This window comes from Microcaecilia unicolor, chromosome 3, assembly GCF_901765095.1.
Source record: "Microcaecilia unicolor chromosome 3, aMicUni1.1, whole genome shotgun sequence".
Lineage (NCBI taxonomy): Eukaryota > Metazoa > Chordata > Amphibia > Gymnophiona > Siphonopidae > Microcaecilia > Microcaecilia unicolor.
This window is the reverse complement of record NC_044033.1, coordinates 506573540-506594309: the sequence shown is the minus strand read 5'-3', so window position 1 is coordinate 506594309 and position 20770 is coordinate 506573540. Positions and strand designations below refer to the sequence as shown.

Sequence of the window (20770 nt, the reverse complement as noted above, 5' to 3'; positions counted from 1 at the left end):
GGCTTGGAGGTGACGTTTTGGATTATTTTTTTCTGAACCAATATTTCTACTGTGTTTCAGTCGAGTTAGGGGTGCCCTCTTGGGCTTCTTCTCCTGACCCTGTTCATACCTTGGTTATGTCTTCAAAAAATGTTAGCACACTATTATAGGATATCCTCTTAATACAATTTTATTCACATGTCCTGTATGCCTAGTCCCTTTTTCATTTATTCATGTGTTTATATAGATTTTACTGCACAAATGTTTTATGCAACATTAGCATTCCATGGGAATATTGTACATGCGAATATGTAATTATGAAAAAATTCTCAGTTTTCATTATAAGCTTACCGCCCGTAACTATACACATTATAGCATATCCTTCCAATATAATATTTCATTCATATGCTTTGTACGTCTAGTCCCTATTCTATTCATTATTTATATGTATTTTATTGCATGCATTGTTCTTGCAGTATTTAGCACTCTATGAGAACATTGTATATGCGAACACATTTTTTTGATGTTTAGCAAATGATGTTATTCCCATATTTTATCTTTTGATTTTGTTTTTTATCATATGTTATTGTTTTACTGTGGTTTTTTATCATATATGGTTTATGTTTTTACTTAATTTTTCTTTATTTGCATATGTATGTTTTTATAGACTCCTGATGCAGGCCTGACGGCCGAAACACAACAGTTGTGTCGAGTCTTTTCATCAATAAACAAGCTTTTTAAGATTCTTGTCTCCAGGATTTGAATTTCCGTGGTCAAACATCCCACTCTCACTTACACTTGTGTTTTCCCGTGGGGAGTTTGAGTTCTCCGCTTGGCTGCAGATTCTTCTGAACATACCTTGGTTTCAATTGAGTATGAGGGTGCTTTGTTTGGCTCTAGCTCCTGTTTAAAAAAAAAGATGGAGTTTCAGCATGCTTGTCTGACATTGCTGTCTGGATGTCTCAACGCCACCTGAAATTAAATATGACCAAAACCGAGCTTCTCATTTTCCCCCCCAAACCCACCTCCCCGCTTCCCCCCGTTTTCTATTTCTGTTGATGGCTCTCTCATTCTCCCTGTCTCCTCAGCTCGAAACCTTGGGGGTCATCTTTGACTCTTCTCTCTCCTTCTCTGCTCATATCCAGCAGATTGCCAAGACCTGTCATTTCTTTCTTTACAACATCCGTAAAATCCGCCCCTTTCTTTTCGAGCACTCTACCAAAACCCTCATCCACACCCTTGTCACCTCTCGTTTAGACTACTGCAATCTGCTTCTTGCTGGCCTCCCACTTAGTCACCTCTCCCCTCTCCAGTCAGTTCAAAACTCTGCTGCCCGTCTCATCTTCCGCCAGGGAGCCTTTACTCATACTACCCCTCTCCTCAAGACCCTTCACTGGCTCCCTATCCGTTTTCGCATCCTGTTCAAACTTCTTCTACTAACCTATAAATGTACTCACTCTGCTGCTCCCCAGTATCTCTCCACACTCGTCCTTCCCTACACCCCTTCCCGTGCAGTCCGCTCCATGGATAAATCCTTCTTATCTGTTCCCTTCTCCACTACTGCCAACTCCAGACTTCGCGCCTTCTGTCTCGCTGCATCCTACGCCTGGAATAAACTTCCTGAGCCCCTACATCTTGCCCCATTCTTGGCCACCTTTAAATCTAGACTGAAAGCCCACCTCTTTAACATTGCTTTTGACTCGTAACCACTCGCCTCCACCTACCCTCCTCTCTTCTTTCCCGTTCACATTAATTGATTTGATTTGCTTACTTTATTTATTTTTTGTCTGTTAGATTGTAAGCTCTTTGAGCAGGGACTGTCTTTCTTCTATGTTTGTGCAGCGCTGCGTATGCCTTGTAGTGCTATAGAAGTGATAAATAGTAGGTTAGTAGTCTCTTGTAACCAGAGCTAATATTGTGATGTCATAATGCCTCAGTCCACCAATAAGAGCCAACCTCATCAGTGATGTCACAATGGCTTGATTGTCCTATACTTGGCTCACTTTTATTACATAGCTCTTTGAGCAGGGACTGTCTTTCTTCTATGTTTGTGCAGCGCTGCGTATGCCTTGTAGCGCTATAGAAATGCTAAATAGTAGTAGTAGTAGTATATCTCGGATATCTTTGAGAGCCATATCCTCTCTTTCCTCTCTCCCCCTCCCCCCCCCCCCCCCCAAACTACTGAAGTCTTCTTTAGAAGACAGTGTGGTGAGTTTGTTCTATTATATTTTCTGGCACTTCAGAGGTATTTTTCCCCCCCTGATGTCCGTACTTTACCGGTATGAGTCTCTGTGCCTCTGCCCTCTTTCAAGCATGAGCACAGTTTGTTTTTCCTATTTGTTGTGGCAGACTGGATTACTGCCCTCTACACCCTCCTTCTCCTTTGACTGTGGCAAGGTGTATTTTATCACTCCTTTATTGAACTGTTCAGAGGTAAGCTGTATTTTATCACTGCTTTATTCAGCTTTGCAATGTTTGGCTCCTGTAAGTGAGTGCATGAATTTCTAGAATTTACAGATCGTGGAAGGGGGAGAGGGAGAGATCATACTGAGGAATTGTTTATGGTGCCCTTATGGGATCGTCACAAACAATTACGTTCTGTTCTGTCTCCATCTGTTGTTCGACGGACATAACCCACAAGTAGACTGATCTGAGACTTAAGGAAGTAAATTATCAGGTAAGATATAATTTCTTCTTTATGTACTGATTGTTATTCTGATTATATCTGTCTTTTTGTTCTCTAGGCGTAAATGTCACTGATCATGATGTGACCTTAAAGAGTCTCTCAGAAATTCTCCAGGAGAGTGTTACCCCATATGTAGCCTCATTACAGTCAAAAGAATGCCCAGGTAGGCCCCTGACTAGCTTTCGAAAGAAAGACAAATAGTTTACATTCCAAGTATTATGAATATAGGTGTCCAGCCGTTATTATTGTGATAGAAATGGAAATAGATGCTTGCATAGAACACAGTTTTGTGTTTGGGGTGGGGGAAGTAGAGCCAGTCAAATTATGCACTGAATGTTTCAGCAGACTAGGACTATTTTGCATTTAATACTGTGTGAAAAATGTAGCACGATAATGGAAATTGTTCCATTAGAAAGAGAATGTCGTGACCAAAACATAAATTTAGGAAGGGAGGCAACAGCTTATCTTCAGGTTGCAGAAAAGGTCCCAACAATGAACTGAATTTTCACCTGCCAGCCAGGTTGATGGGTTGTGCTGCTTAGAACTTGCCTGAGCAGGGAGTTTGCAATAATGACTTCTAATGCCGTGGAAAGCATTAAGTAGTTGTACAGAACCTAGTACATTGATGGAACTGTATGAAAGGAGAACAATAAAAGCAGTTAAAGTATATATAAGCTATACAGAGCTTTATACAGTCAGCTCAGAAAAACAATCAAGTCCTGAAAGTACAAGATATGCAAATATCCAAGCCACGTGTTTAGCCCCTCCCTTATCTTTCCTTTACCCATAAACCCTATCATTTGTTTTTTTTTTTTTGTTCACTAAGACATTGCTGGGATCAAATTGTGAGCTTCCCTAGGAATGTGTGATATTTTTATACTATTTTCTTCAAGCTTCCAGAATGCTAATGGCAACTTATATAATAACTAGCCGTTGAGCCCGTAAAAACGGGCTGGTATAGAGGTTTTCCTCCCCCGCGGTCACCACCACTCCCCTCCCCCCCCGCGAAGTCGTCGCCGCCGCCACCCCTCCACCCGGCCCCGGCCCTCTCTTCCCTTCTGAACTTACAGATCCATTCGCCGAACGCAGCAACGCACATCAGCTGAGCTGCCCCTTCCTTCTCTGCCTGTGTGTGTCCCGCCCTCGCTGGCGTTACGTCACAGGAGGGCGGGGCCACAGGCAAAGAAGGAAGGGCTCACTGCAGCTCAGCTGATGTGCGTTGCTGCGTTCGGCGAATGGATCTGTAAGTTCAGAAGGGAAGAGAGGGCCCGGGCCGGGTGGAGGGGTGGCGGCGGCGACTCCGAGTGGGGGGGGGAGCGGTAGCAACGTCGGCGGCGCAGTTTCCCTCTCTGTCCCCCCCCCCCCCCCCCCCCCCCCCCCCCCCCCGTCATCACGTATTGACGCGGGGGCGGGACAGAGAGGGAAGTCTCTACTGCGCATTTGCAGTGAGTACGGTCACTCGCCGTTTATATGTTTGATTAACAAACTATATTTTCCCAAATAATTATGATACAAAGTTTCTCATCAAATATTTGCACCTGCTATCTATACAGCCTGTTTTTTTGTTTTTGTATGGCTGTTAAATATACTGTGCCAATTTTAATCAATGAAACATAAGAACATAAGAGTTTGCTATACTGGGAGAGAACGAAGGTCTATCAAGCCCAGTATCCTGTTTCCAACAGTGGCCAATCCAGGTCACAAGTACCTGGCAAGATCCCAAAACAGTAGAATACGTTTTATGGTGCTTATCCTAGAAATAAGTAGTGGATTTTCCCCAAGACCATGTTAATAATGGCTTATGGACTTTTCTTTTAGGAAGTTGTCTAAACCTTTTTTAAACCCTGCTAAGCTAACTGTTTTTATAACATTCTCTGGCAATGAATTCCAGAGTTTAATTACACACTGAGTGAAGAAATATTTTCACCGATTTGTTTTAAAATTACTACTTTGTAGCTTCATTGCATGCCCCCTGGTCCTAGTATTTTTGGAAAGAGTAAACAAGTGATTCATGTCTACCCGTTCCACTCCACTCATTTTATAGACCTCTATCATATCTCCCCTCGGCCGTCTCTTCTCCAAGCTGAAGAGCCCTTGCCGCTTTAGCCTTTCCTCATAGGGAAGCTGTCCCATCCCCTTTATCATTTTTGTCGCCCTTCTCTGTACCTTTTCTAATTCCACTATATCTTTTTTGAGATGCAGTGACCAGAATTGCACACAGTACTATGGAGTGATATAAAGGCATTATAACATCCTCATTTTTGTTTTCCATTCCTTTCCTAATAATACCTAACATTCTATTTGCTTTCTTAGCTGCCGCTATACACTGAGCTGAGGGCTTCAACGTATCATCAACGATGACACCTAGATCCTTTTCCTGATCAGTGACTCCTAATGTGGAACCTTGCATCACGTAGCTATAGTTAGGGTTCCTCTTTCTCACATGCATCACTTGCTCACATTAAACGTCATCTGCCATTTTTATGCCCAGTTTCCCAGTCATGTAAGGTCCTCTTGTAATTTTTTCACAATACTCTTGCGATTTAACAACTTTGAATAACTTTGTGTCATCAGCAAATTTAATCGCCTTATTCATTATACCTATTTCCAGATCACTTATAAAAATGTTAAAAAGCAGTGATCCCAGCACAAACACCCGGGGACTCCCACAAATTAACCTTCTCCATTGAGAATATTGACCATGATTCAACCATACTCTGTTTTGTGTCTTTTATCCAGTTCTTAATCCACAGAAGGACATTTGCCTCTTATCCTGTGACTTTCTAATTTCCTCAGGAGTTTTTCATGACGTAATTTGTCGAATGCTATGCTGATCTGCTATTTTGGGGTTCTGCGCATATCCCTTCTCCTTTCTTGGAGCTTTTGGTAACATTCTTTCCTCCCCCCCCCCCCCCCCATCTCAGTTTGTGGCAGTCTTCTCCAGTGTATCTTCCTTTACCTCTCTATTCAATATGGGAGTTCAATGTTATCGGGATGGGAGGGGGACGCTGGGAGACAATGAGGGCCTAAGAGCAAGACACTCACTTCTGCTCTGTCTGACATCTGAAAATTAAATTTTAATAAATAATGGTGATGTGTTGAATTCTGTCTTCTGGACTGGGACACACAGAGGGGCATAATCGAACGGTGCTGGCCAAATAGCTGGCCGGCCGCCTATGTGGCCAGCTCCGTAAAGGGGCGGGGCGGAGCGAACCGTATTATCAAAAAAGATAACCGGCCATCTTTTCCTTCGATAATACGGTTGGCGCTGGCTAAATCTCAACATTTAGGTCAAATGTTGAGATCGCCGGCTTCGGTTTTCAGCCATAATGGAAACCGGGCCCGGCCATCTCAAACCCGGCGAAATACAAGGCATTTGGTCGTGGGAGGAGCCAGCATTTGTAGTGCAGTGGCCCCCCTGACATACCAGGACTCCAGCCGGGCACCCTAGGGGGCACTGCAGTGGACTTCACAAATTGCTCCCAGGTGCATAGCTCCCTTACCTTGGGTGCTGAGCCCCCCAAATCCCCCCAAAACCCACTCTCCACAACTCTACACCACTACCATAGCCCTAAGGGGTGAAGGGGAGCACCTACATGTGGGTACAGTGGGTTTTGGTTTTTTTTTGGAGGACTCAACATTTATCACCACAAGTGTAACAGGTAGGGGGGGATGTGCCTGGGTCAACCTGCCTGAAGTGCACTGCACCCACTAAATACTGCTCCAGGGACCCGCATACTGCTGTCAGGGAGCTGGGTCAATTGGGGCACTTTTTTGAGGCTTGGTCCTAAAAATAAATGGACCAAGTGCAGCCGGCGAAATGTTCGTCTGAGCCGGCCATCTTTTTTCCATTATGGGGCGAAGCCGATCATCTCATAACCACGCCCCCTCCCCGCCCCCATCCTACCTTCTGTACCCTCCCTTGAAGGTTGGCCGGCTCCGCGACGAAAAGCAGTTGGCGCCGGCCAAAATCGGCTTTCGATTATACTGATTTGGCCGGGATCAGGAGATTACCGGCCATCTCCCGATTTGTGTTGGAAGATGGCCGGCGATCTCTTTCGAAAATTAGCTCAATAGAGTCTCGGAAGTCACCTCCCACTCCTGCTCAGTCCATGACATCTGAATTTTAAATTTTAATAAATAACAATGGTGTGTTGAATTCTATTCTCTGGATTGGGCCACAGTTGTACAACCTGTTTTACATAGACTCTCAAAGTTTCGAAGTTGCTCTATCTGTATCCAGTTCTCTGAACTGAAGACAAAGCAACCAGAGTCTGTGATAGTACAACAATAATTAAACAGGCAGAGTAGATGGTCTTATGTAAGGTCATATTCTATACTTCTGTGCATGATAAATTATTTTGTATATTCTTTTACTATCACATTTTCACCAGGGAGCTCAATGCAGATATGCATGTTTATCCAGTTCAGTGGCAGCCTGGGAATAGGTAGAGTCAAGGGGGACAAAATGGAACACATGAGAAAAATAAATTAAAGAGAGATTATTTTAAAATCTACATAGAATCCCATCAGTTTCCAAACTGCTATTTTTCTTTTTCTAAGGCATAAAACAGCTGCTGCAGAAGCTTCTGGTTCAACTAATGGGACAATTTGAAGATGTGGAACTAGATTCAGACGAAGAGAAGCAGGTTCAGGTTTCCCAGGGAAGGATGCGGTGTCCCATGGCTTCTCTGTGCGGCTGGTACCACAGCGTTACAAAGGTGCATTGATAATACTACACATCGAGGGGCATTTTTGATATGATGTCTTAAATCGGACTTTGGACGTTTTGCGCTAAACGTTCCAAATCTGAATAAGAAGTATAGCCATTTTTGAAACAGCAAAACATCTATCTTTCTTTTTTTTTTTTAATGGCCATATGCTAGATGTCTTTGTGCTCTGTGCATTTATCATTTTAGTCCATTTTCGAAAAAAAAGACAAAGTCCAAGTGAAAAACACATAAAATCAAGCTATTGGGATGTAGGAGGAGCCAGAAATCTTAGTAGACTGGCCACATAGACATCCCAGGAGATCAATGGGGCACCCTAGGGGGCACTACTGTGAACTTCATATAAAAGCTCCCAGGTACACATCCCACAATACCCCCTTATCTTGTCTGCTGAGCCCTCCAAATACCCACCTCCCCCAACTGTACATCACTGCAATAGCCCTTATGGGTGAAGGGATCCTCAGGAGCTCAGTCAAGATTGGGAGGCGGGGATAGTGCTGGGCAGACTTATACGGTCTGTGCCAGAGCCGGTGGTGGGAAGCGGGACTGGTGGTTGGGAGGCAGGGATAGTGCTGGTCAGACTTGTACGGTCTGTGCCAGAGCCGGTGGTTGGGAGGCAGGGCTGGTGGTTGGGAGGTGAGGATAGTGCTGGGCAGACTTTTACGGTCTGTGCCAGAGCCGGTGGTTGGGAGGAGGGGCTGGTGGTTGGGAGGCGGGGATAGTGCTGGGCAGACTTATACGGTCTGTGCCCTGAAGAGCACAGGTACAAATCAAAGTAGGGTATACACAAAATTAGCACATATGAGTTATCTTGTTGGGCAGACTGGATGGACCGTGCAGGTCTTTTTCTGCCGTCACCTACTATGTTACTATATGTGGGTACAGTAAGTGTTTGGTGAATTTTGGATGGCTCACAGCTTCCACCACAAGTGTGACAAGTAGAATGAAATATGGGCCTGGGTTGCCATCTCCACAGTGTACTGCACTGACCACTACACTACTCCAGGGACCTGCTTGCTGCTGTAGTAGAACTGGATATAACATCTGAAGCTGTCGTAGAGGCTGGTAAGTATTATTTGTATTCACATCTTTGGGGGGTGGGATGGGGTCAGTGACCACTGGGGGAGTAAGAGGCAGTCACCCTGATTCTCTCCAGTGGTCATTTAGGGCACCTTTTTGTGCCTTACTCATTCTAAAAGCAGGTCTAGTTCAAAACATTAAAGTTATAGCCCTAGACGTTTTTATTTTGAAAAGAAATTCAGCCAAATACTGCTTTGACCATTTTTGGATGTATTTCTCTTTAGAAAATGAGCCCCATCATCTTTCTGGCATCTGCTTTTCTTTATAAAATACAAGTGTAAATGGCTAAAAACACACAGAAAATTGTGGTGTTTTATCATTTATGTGTGTATGTGGACACTATGCCCAAACTCTGCCCATATGCACCCTCTAGTAAAAATAAGCATCATGCAAAGTGCCTAAAATATTGGCATTTATGTGCCTTCTTACCCCCTTTATGTCTTTAACAAGCTACAACCTTTAAAACTGAACACAGCAAAGTGAGTTTTCTATTGCATTAATACCCGGTCTTGCAGATCCCCAGGTATTGTCTAAAGCTGCTTATGATAAAAATACAGTCCATAATATGCAATACCTAATTCAAAATTTAATAAAAATATGTTGAACTTAAGCTCTACATTCTTTTTGTGTTTATTTTAAAGCTTAATCTCTGGATTTTTATGCTTTTTAAGATCGTGTTTTGGATTGGTTCCATTTACACCACAAGAGTGGGGGCTAGGCCCCTGATGTGATTTGTGTATAGCATGACAACAATACTGCTGCAGGAATTTCAATATTGTAGAACCCCATTAAAATTAAAACACGTACACTTCTCAACAGCAAAGCTTCTTATGGTAATCACTGCAATATCCTTTTAGTACATTATTTTGTAATAATCTTCTGTAGTTCTTCTTTTTAAGTGGGAGTGTCCAACCTTGGCCTTTGCCAGGTAAGGTTTTCAGGATTTCCCCAATAAATATGCATGAGATCTGTTTACATACAGTGGAGGTAGTGCATACAAATAGATCTTGTACATTATTCATTGGGGAAATCCTGAAAAACCTAACTGGATTATACAACCCTATTTTAAAGTGTCTTGGTGTTTAAAAAAAAAAAAACTGGACTGGAAATATAAGTTGATGTAATATTTTTTCTATAATACTGCCTATGGTAATCCTTATTATTGTTAATTGGTTGTTGCAGTGATCTGATTTTCTTTAGTATTTGCTATAGATTTTTGAGATGTCTTTCTCCCATATTCATGGACTTTGCAGCTGATCATTGATTTTGAGGAAAGGATTGTTTTGTTACCTGGTTTGTAACATGAGCAAATTTAGGCATCCTGTGTGTGCATAAGTTTACCTAGACTGAGCATGTCCTGAGGGGGGGTTAGGGAAGGCTTTGCACATACATCATTTGAAACTTTGTTCTACAGTGTACATTCTTTTACCTGCACTAGCAACATTCCATGTAGAAGCCTGCGCGGCCACATTGGTGATCTGCATGTAGAATCTCAAATAGTAGCAACAGTGGAGGAGTGGCCTAGTGGTTAGGGTGGTGGACTTTGGTCCTGGGGAACTGAGTTGGATTCCCACTTCAGGCACAGGCAAGTCACTTAACCCTCCATTGCCCCATGTAAGCCGCATTGAGCCTGCCATGAGTGGGAAAGCACGGGATACAAATGTAACAAAAATAAAATAAAAAGCCAAGTCAGCTCAAGCGTCATAATAATTTCCTTCCCAAGTGCTCAAATTATGTCTGTACTTGTTTTTGGGTTAGTTTTTTATTGTAATTAATAATTTAAGATGATATTTAATGAGTATGTTTTTTATTATTTATTTTTTGTGTATTTTTATAGAGGAATGATAAGCCCCTGACGCGGCCTCTGGGTGGGGAAACGTGGTCACATCGGGCAATTGATTTTAATAAAAAGTGGATTTCTACTTTTACTCTGGTCTGCATTGTGGATTATCTGCATTTAGATCACGGCCTCTATTGTTACATATTAGATGGTTCAGTGCAGGTTGCATTGAATAAAATATATTAACCTAGTATATGACGGCAGATAAAGACCTGCCCTGCATGGTCCCTCTAGTCTGCCCAATAAGGTAGCTAGAGCTGCACCTGCCACTCCATGCAGGTTAGCATCATTAAGAAGATTAAAAACTCCTGGATCTGAAACTGATCCAGGCTACTAGATAAGAAAAGAGAATGTAGCAAATTAGAAAGAATTTAGCAAGAATACACAGGAGGAAGCAGCGAGATTGAAATGGCGTAGGCAGATTGATGAATATAAACTTCAGATTAGAGTGGGAAAAGAAATGTTGTTACTCTAAAAAGTTTAGACAGTAGTAACATTTAAAAAGAACTGTTTATATAGGGGACTCAAAGATTAGCCAGAGCATAAACAAGATATTCATTTGAAAGCAGTGAATTTGCAAATTTCTTTCCTGAAAAAGTGCAGGGAAAGTATATTGCATGAACCAGCAATATTAGAGTTTGGCTAGGCTGAAAACAGCATAATAGAAATGAAATATGAGGTCACTGAGGGAGACTTTTACAAAAGAATATATGCTCATCTCTGTCGCAGATAATATGGGGAATTCCTTTTCACCAGTGACTGCGCAGATGGTGAGGACTTTTTAAAGAGGTTTGCTAACGGAACTTGTATTTGGATTCTTTCCTGCTATTTTTCTGAAATAAATGCCGGAAAACCTCTGTAATTGGGTAATGAGATTTGTGAATCGAATCATTGTCTGAAGGTGACTACCCAATAGAAATGGGTAAGATAGTTTTTACACCTTTGCTTAAAGGGACTAATTTCAACGTCACAGATTGGCAACTGGTCAAAATTAACCCATGCTGCCTGTACTTATCAAAGTAGATTGTAAGCTCTCTGAGCAGGGCCTGTCCTTTTATGTTAAATTGTACAGCGCTGCGTAACCCTAGTAGCGCTTTAGAAATGTTAAGTAGTAGTAGTAGTAGTAGTTAAAACAATAGTAGTAACATAATTATAAGAACTTTTAATCAAATGTGATATACTGTATCAAAAGACAAATCATATTTTAGAGCTGTGTTCAGCACAAACAATTTTGACTGCAATGTTAACTGAATTAAGAATGTTAATGGATAAGGGAATACAAACACTGGTTATGTAATTAGACTTATCTGCAGCATTTGACTTAGTGGAACATGGAATGTTATTGAGTCGACTGAGTGGGATAGAAATTGTAGTGTTGAATTGGTTTACAGGATTTCTGGAGAATAGAAGGCTTTAGGTAATTTGGAGAAACCAATGATCACAAAATTGGCCTAAGCAAGAGGAGTCCCCAAAGGCTCATCACTCTGTTCAAACTCTAACTAGGCCAAGTCTTTGAATCATATGGTCTAATGTATTATTCTTATGCCAATGGTGTATTGATTATTTTCCTAGTAAGAAAATCACTGGAGGACACACATATGTATGTGACCATTATTTTTGGTAAGATACATATGTGAATGAATACCAGTTGATTAAAGATAAATCTTTTGAAAACGAATGCCTTTTGGGTGGGGGAGGGAATTCTATGAATTTCCGAGAAGTTGTCCTAAGCTTGTTGGGGGGACAGATTTTGTTAAAAATGTAGATTAATATTTTAGAGTGGCTCTAGATTCTAGAGTGAAAATGGAACATGTTAAGGAGGTCACAAAAAAGATGCTTTCTAAACTCAAAATGATGCATTTTATCAAACCGTTTTTGGAGATTCAACTTTTACAATTGATTGTACAGGCTTTAGACCTGACTTAAATGGATTATTTTAATATGGTTTTGAGGGCCTACGATAAAGATTGATTTGTAAGATACAGATTCTTCCAAGTGCAGCAGCAAAAATGATTTTAGGGGGAAGAGCCTAGTGATCACTCAATTCCATACTTGTCAAATTATACAGGCTTCCAATAAAAGCCAGAGTAAAGTTTAGAATGCTGACTGTAACTTTTAAAATTTTATATGGACTTTGCCCAGGATATCTTATTTCTTTCATCTCTCAGCCATATTTCACTAGAATTTGTGCTCTTCCTATGAGCTGAAACTTGCAATTCCAAATACAAGAATATGGTACCTAACTACAACTAGGAATTGGGGTAAAGTTCTAGACATATGGAGTGCCTTATCTAAAGATCTATGTCCAATTATTATGTTTTTAGGCATGCATTGAAGACATAGTTATTTTGCAAAAATTTCACTAAATGAATTTACTGTATTTTAAAAATTATTGTACTGGAATTGCATGTTAAGTGTGTAATTAGATCATATAGGGGGTCTTTTACTAAAGCTTAGCTCGAGTTACCCGCAGCATGGCCCATAGGAATAAAATGGACTCTGCTGCAGATAACTCGAACTAAGCTAGTAAAATATCCCTATAATTTTTATATCTCTCTTAAGTAGAGGAGTGTGGTAGCTGTGTTAGTCCACTCTTAAGGTTATCAACAGAAATCAAACAAAATAAAACATGGAAAAGAAAATAAGATGATACCTTTTTTATTGTACATAACTTAATACATTTCTTGATTAGCTTTCGAAGGTTGCCCTTCTTCCTCAGATCGGAAATAAGCAAATGTGCTAGCTGACAGTGTATATAAGTGAAAACATTCAAGCATTACTATGACAGTAAAATAGATACCATTGGAGATTCTACATGGAATGTTGCTACTATTGGAGATTCTACATGGAATGTTGCTATTCCACTAGCAGCCTTCCATGTAGAAGGCTGCGCAGGCTTCTGTTTCTGTGAGTCTGACGTCCTGCACGTACGTGCAGGACGTCAGACTCACAGAAGCAGAAGCCTGCGCGGCCACATTGGTGATCCGCAAGGGCCGACTTCTACATGGAATGTTGCTAGTGGAATAGCAACATTCCATGTAGAATCTATAGAAATCAAACCAAATAAAACATGGAAAAGAAAATAAGATGATACCTTTTTTATTGGACATAACTTAATACATTTCTTGATTAGCTTTCGAAGGTTGCCCTTCTTCGTCAGATCGGAAATAAGCACATGTGCTAGCTGACAGTGTATATAAGTGAAAACATTCAAGCATTATTATGACAGTCTGACAGGGTGGGAGGATGGGGGTGGGTCGGAGGTATGCATGGGGACATCAAAGCATATCATTGATATTCTAACAGGATTGGTGTGGGTAGGTGAGGGGAGGGTGATCAACAGAGACATACAGTTTTATGGTTTATAATGGCTAGGAACCCCAGGTCCTTGTTAATTTCTTGGGGTGTACATAATGGTATTTGGTGTGCTGCATGGATGCTGCTATCCTTGAGAGCAGTGAAATGTGCCATTGCTTACCTAATTCCCCTCCCCCAAAAAGGTGGCCCTTTTGCACTCCCCCCCACCTAAAAAAAAACTGTAGTGAGCCAAGTGGCTCCCTTGCACCTCCTACCCTCCCTCCCAACTCCCTTAAAAAAATTTATGGTTGCCCACACACTCCCTTGCATCCCCTCCAACAAAAAATGTGCAATAATGGCCCCCTTATATCTCCCTTGTATCTCTCTTATAACCCCATCTCAAGTTGGCCCAAGTGCCCACTCCCTGATCCCTTCCCTTTGTGTGGTTTAATCACAATCGCTGTGCCACAGACAGAGAGCAGGCAAAGAGAAATAGTAAAGCTGATTTATTTTATCAGCTCTTGCCTGACCTGAACTAGACAATAGCCAGCTGACATGGTGATTTTTAGAAAGGATTTTTATACCCTTTTTCATGGGTTAGTGGTATAGTGTCATGCCGACTAGAATAACAAGTCTGGGGCTTTTCAATGTTGTACTTAGCTGCAAAGAATACTCTCTAACAGAAGAAAAGTTCTGGTGTAGGCCCAGAACAGCCAGGTTCCTTTATAATATATACCCCTGGACAGAGCTAGGAAGTTGGTTTAGCCAGACTCCTGTAAACGGAACCTGGGAATTACTCATTGGGTAGCTTTGCCCAGAAGAGTTATTCATCCTATAAATGCTTACATACCAAACACCCAGGCTGTAGGTGCAACAAGCTGATTTCTTCTGACCATGAAGTCCCCAGTTCTGTAAACAGGGCTGCTGTTGAAAGTTATTCTGCCTGGCTCCGGCCTTGATGTGTTGGCAGTGTACCTGAGGCCTGCTTCAAGAAGAAGCCTCTGCATGAGAACTGACATTGGCCTAAGTCTGTGACAGTCAGGTTCATAGTGTTTCATAGTGCCATATTCAGGGCCTATTTTGTGCCTACACTTTGGATTTCCCAACTCCCTCTCCCTTTCATCTCTGAAAACATGAGCAATGCCCACTTCTGCCTCCAGCTCTGCCATATTTCAAAATGGTGGTGCCTGAGCCCTACCTTTAGAAGTGGGTGATGGGGCTTCAGGAAGTTCAGGTGGAGTATCGGGGAGGGGGCACATGGGTAGGTGGGTGGGGTCAAGAAGTCCAGGCAGAGTTGGAGAACATTAGAAGAGGTTGTGGGGGGGAGTCTGATGGAGGAGTTTTGGGCAATTATGGCAGAAATTATGGCATACACAATCACTTTATTCCCCAGGACGTACCATGTACAGATAGGTAATTATATGAAAGTCCATTTCTGCAGGTAAAGCATTGTTTTGGCTACAGAAATGTTTTTGAAAATTACCTTTTTGGATAGTAATTTTTAAAACAGGGCATCTAGGTTGTCAAGGTACATAAGACAGATATGTGGTACATATTTTGAAAAGGTAATGTTTGCACGTTTGCGCTTCTATAAAATTATCCCAGAGAAAGTAGTTGCACCCATTTATACCTGGTATGAGGCATGTATATATGTTTGTGTCAGTAAGAGTAGGTGTATATTAACATACATTATAAAATATGTGCATGAGTTCTATTTCCGCGTCCAGAAACGCCTAGGCGTAGATCATATAAAAATAGGTGCTTATGTTTCTATGTACCTGCTTTTTCGGCACATCTACCACTGAGCAATTTCATAAGCGCCTACTTGAGAGCTTAAAATGCAGTTCTACATGCTCAAGCTCCTTATAAAATGTCCCCCTTTATAGTCAATAGATTTGTAAGTAGGATACTCCAGTAAAGATATAAAATAGAAAAATAAATGAGAATGTTTACTGTTAGATGGCTGGTTGGTGATATAGTGACAAGTGCAAAGTGATGCATGTGGGTAAGAGGAACCCGAATTATAGCTACGTCTTGCAAGGTTCCGCGTTAGGAGTTACGGATCAAGAAAGGGATCTGGGTGTCGTCGTCGATGATACGCTGAAACCTTCTGCTCAGTGTGCTGCTGCGGCTAGGAAAGCGAATAGAATGTTGGGTGTTATTAGGAAGGGTATGGAGTCCAGGTGTGCGGATGTTATAATGCCGTTGTATCGCTCCATGGTGCGACCGCACCTGGAGTATTGTGTTCAGTACTGGTCTCCGTATCTCAAAAAAGATATAGTAGAATTGGAAAAGGTACAGCGAAGGGCGACGAAAATGATAGTGGGGATGGGACGACTTTCCTATGAAGAGAGGCTGAGAAGGCTAGGGCTTTTCAGCTTGGAGAAGAGACGGCTGAGGGGAGATATGATAGAAGTGTATAAAATAATGAGTGGAATGGATCGGGTGGATGTGAAGCGACTGTTCACGCTATCCAAAAATACTAGGACTAGAGGGCATGAGTTGAAGCTACAGTGTGGTAAATTTAAAACGAATCGGAGAAAATTTTTCTTCACCCAACGTGTAATTAGACTCTGGAATTCGTTGCCGGAGAACGTGGTACGGGCGGTTAGCTTGACGGAGTTTAAAAAGGGGTTAGATAGATTCCTAAAGGACAAGTCCATAGACCGCTATTAAATGGACTTGGAAAAATTCCGCATTTTTAGGTATAACTTGTCTGGAATGTTTTTACGTTTGGGGAGCGTGCCAGGTGCCCTTGACCTGGATTGGCCACTGTCGGTGACAGGATGCTGGGCTAGATGGACCTTTGGTCTTTCCCAGTATGGCACTACTTATGTACTTATGTACTTATCTCTCCAAAACCTTTTGGTTTTAGGATTTTCCATCTAGAGATGGGATGCTGGAAAACATGGGGGGGTAGAAAAATAGTTTCTGAACAGTATTTTGCTCAAAGCAGTAAGAATTATATTAATTCTTTTTTAAAATGTTGTTTTCTTTTTTATATTTGAAGACAAATCTGACGCAAAGCAGGAAACGTACTTCCTCCTCTTTTCAGCACTTGCTATTGCCTCCTGTTGTGGTGATCTTGAAGGACTTGGAATGCTTCACACCTAAGGTCTTGCAGGATTTCATCACCATTAGCAGGTATCTGGCTGTATGCTCTGAAGCATGAGTTTCCATTCACACAATGTGCTACCAATCCAGTGGCTACTGTAAAGACATGTTTAGGCACCAGTTTCCATCAAAAGGTGGGAAATGAACATCCAACCTTAGAGGAATTTCTGTTATTCTTCCTTATCCAGCAGATTGAAAGGCATCTTGAGATGCAAAGGTTTTTTGTAAAAGGAACTGTGATGTTGATTATTTGTTCGGAAAGAACAGTACTTAGATGCAAAGGATACTTTCAAGTAGTTTGAGGGCTTTTCTATGTTATTCCATTTTGGAGTGTTGCAAGTGATGCTTCCACATCTAGCCTAAATGAAACATGTATAAGAAATATACTTTCCTGATTTTTAGCTCCCAGAATACTACAATTTAGTTTTGCCATCTGCGTTGTCTTAGTCATAGACTTAAGGTTTTTTTAAACTTGATTTATTGTACTTCATATTCCACCTTTATCAACACTCTAGCATTGTGGAACATATGGCACAAAATTAAAAACTAAATCATCTTGACAGTCCACCCAAAAATAGAGGTAGTGGAACATAGTCTTATAGAAGGCAGTCCTGCCACCATTCTTTAAAAGAAATGCATGGATACCAGAGCACTCAGAGATCCAAGTATTTTTGGTCTTTATCCTGTGGTTTGGTTTGCTTTAGGTTATTTTTGTCTGGCATCTGCCCTTTCCACTGTAAAATTTACATAGTGGAGGAAATATTTAGTGGTGACAGTGTTTTAATTTTTTCCATGGTTTTTAAATTGATACACTTATTCAAGCATCTCTGAATATACATATTGGCTACTGACCACCACTATGACAGAACAGAAGCAAAACACTGGTATTGCGGCGCTAAGTAACCAGCACATATGTGTTTTGATGCTGTACTGGATATATGTGGAATTGTTCCACTTTTGTGTCAAGAAGAAGTTTTTATTGACCACCCCTGACGAAGGCGTGAGTGCCAAAACTTGGCTGAGTTGGGTCAGTTCTCAATAAATCTGTTTCTGGCTAATCTTGAACCTTCTCCTCCTCTGCTACCTCTGCTTTGTTTTGCTGCTTACTGACCACCACTGCCATTAGCCGTTTAGTTTTAGGCCAGCAAGACAATTGGATTTATTTTCATCCAAATATTTTCCATATTGTGTTTACTGGCCACCTCCAAAGTGTTTTTCATGCTTAAAGATCTTCTACACTCTTTCAGTTTTGCCTGGTCTCCATCTCTTTTAGAATCGGCAAGAGGAATCTCACGCTTGTTTTAAAATGCTCCAGGAGTTCACTTTGTACTCCACTGACCTTATCTCCTTTCTGCTCATCCCCTGGTCATGTCATCGATAATTAATATTGCTAACACAATGGAATCCTGTATGGAAGGCATGGAACCAAACAAGCTTTAGTGGTGATTAGATGGCAACACCAGCAACTGAGAAGCAAAGCCAGTGCTGTGCAGACTGCTACGGTCTGTGCCCTGATTATGGCTAGACAGATTCAGCTTCAGTAGTTGGAGAACGAGGCCAGTGCCAGGCACACTTCTACAGTCTGTGCCCTGATATGGCTGGACAGAATTGAATGGGCTGGAGTGGGGCTTTGATGACAGCTTCAGTAGTTGGAGAACAAGGCCAGTGCCAAGGAGACCTCTACGGTCTATGCCCTGAAAATGGCAAGGACAAACCAAGAACAAGTATGCACGTGTAGTATCACATCATACCTTATGCTATGAGTTTATCTTGTTGGACAAACTGGATGGACCATATGGGTCTTTATCTGTTGTTATCTACTATGTTAGTGGAGTGTCCTAATCCTCCTTTGCCTGAATGTTTGCCAGAGTCATCTTCTATCTGGTTCTCTTTTCAGGTTTCAGAATATTGAGAGGAATTGCCATAGTGGACTAAAAAATACAAAATTTGTTAAGAGAACCAACAAAACAAAGTTATCCTTCTATAAAACTAAAATGCTTAATAATGCAAACTCTCTGAACTCCAATGTTTCATTCGTGAAGCACTGAAATGTGCTTTCAAGTTTTTTAAACCCTGTGTATCCTCTCTTTCTTTTCTGTTTATTGTTATATGGGATGCCTCTGGGAAGAGGTGACAAAAGTAGCAAATCCAAAATATTGAGAATGATGACTGATTTTTTTTTCATATCATGGGTCCATAAGCAGTCTGAAAAAGTTACATGTTTGAACTTCAGTAACTTTTTTTTATTTTTTCACATAAAAGGATAGGGTTTGCACTTTTGCATTACAAATTGTTTGCTCTCACAGAATTCATTGAAACCTCATTTTTTTGTTTCTGGTGGCTTTAGTCACCTTTTCCCAGAGATGATCACAAACGTTTAATAATTTTCAATTACAGGCTCTCCATCTTCATATTCTATTTTTTTCTGTTTTGACTTTAGTAATTTATTGTATCATTGAGTATTTTGGATGAATATAGTAACATAGTAGATGATGACAGATAAAGATCTGTTCAGTCCATTCAGTCTGCCCAACAAGATCAACTTACTGTATGTGATGCTTTTTATACCGGACCTTGATTTGTCGTTGCCATTTTCAGGGCACAGACCGTAGAAGTCTGCCCAGCACTGGCTTTGCTTCCCAATTACAGGTGTTGCCACCTAATCTCCGCTAAGCTACTGTGGATACATTCCTTCTAAACAGGATTCCTTTTGTGTTTTTCCCACACAGTTTTATGGAGTAGGAATAAAGAGTAAGGATTGAGGGATAGAGCACTTTTTGAGGTTCTGTTGGGATTGATTCCACTGCTACAGTTCTCTAGATTTAGGAGGTAATTTTATAAAACATTTTTCATTTGTGAGGCATGTTTTATTTATGGAAAATGGCTGTTTCTTTTTGTTATACCAGACTTGGAGTGGAGGAGTGGCCTAGTGGTTAGGGTGGTGGACTTTGGTCCTGGGGAACTGAGGACCTGAGTTCGATTCCCACCCAGGCAGCTCCTTGTGACTCTGGGCAAGTCACTTAACCCTCCATTGCCCCATGTAAGCCGCATTGAGCCTGCCATGAGTGGGAAAGCGTGGGGTACAAATGTAACAAAAAAAAAAAAAATTACATTACCGTATTCCTCTCCATCACCTCCCGCGGGAGGGCGTTCCAAGTATCTACCACCTTCTCCATGAAAAAATACTTCCTGACATTATTCCTGAGTCTGCCCCCATTCAACCTCAATTCATGTCCTTTAGTTATACCAACTTCCTGCCTCTAAAAGGTTTTTTTGTGGATTAATACCTTTTAAATATTTGAACGTCTGTATCATATCATCCCGTTTCTCCTTTCCTCCAGGGTATACGTGTTGAGGTCAGTAAGTCTCTCCTCATACATCTTGAAATCCCATACCATTTTTGTAGCTTTTCTTTACACTGCTTCAAATCTTTTTGAAGACATGAAAAATATCATGACTATCTTCAAAGTGTGACAAATCCCTGAGATCCTATAGCCTATTAGTTAACATATAGGTGTAAATTGAACATTTGACCAGTGATGCAGTCAAAAAAAAAATCACTGTGGTGTTGAAATGCCAACATGTTTTATGGAGTAGGAATAAAGAGTAAGGATTGAGGGATAGAGCACTTTTTGAGGTTCTGTTGGGATTGATTCCACTGCTACAGTTCTCTAGATTTAGGAGGTAATTTTATAAAACATTTTTCATTTGTGAGGCATGTTTTATTTATGGAAAATGGCTGTTTCTTTTTGTTATACCAGACTTGGCCAGAACTAATGGGTTGTGTCTGCCAGCCAGCAGATGGAGACAAAGATGAGAGCTGTGATGCACACCATATAAAGACAGTGCATAGGCAGAGCTCTCCAGCACTCTCTCTCCAATGGATGGTGGACAAATCTCTTCCCCAACCCCCGCCAGCCGAAGTCTCCGTCCTTCCTTTTTTCCTTCGTTTGGGTTTGGTGGTTTCTGACGTCCTGCACACTGCACGTTGTATGTGCATGCGTGCAGGACGTCAGAAACCACCAACCCCAAACAAAGGAAGGA

At 41.4% G+C, this 20770-nt stretch overlaps 1 protein-coding gene across 1 annotated transcript in view; it reads left to right on the top strand.

Moving 5' to 3' along the window:
- ORC3 (origin recognition complex subunit 3) overlaps window positions 1-20770 on the top strand; it is a 131464-nt gene that overhangs the window by 23555 nt on the left and 87139 nt on the right. Inside the window, exons 5-7 of the mRNA XM_030195642.1 lie at window positions 2724-2828; window positions 7229-7386; window positions 16623-16756. Of these exons, the coding sequence (XP_030051502.1) occupies window positions 2724-2828; window positions 7229-7386; window positions 16623-16756 (397 nt within the window). The remainder of the gene's footprint in view (window positions 1-2723; window positions 2829-7228; window positions 7387-16622; window positions 16757-20770) is intronic.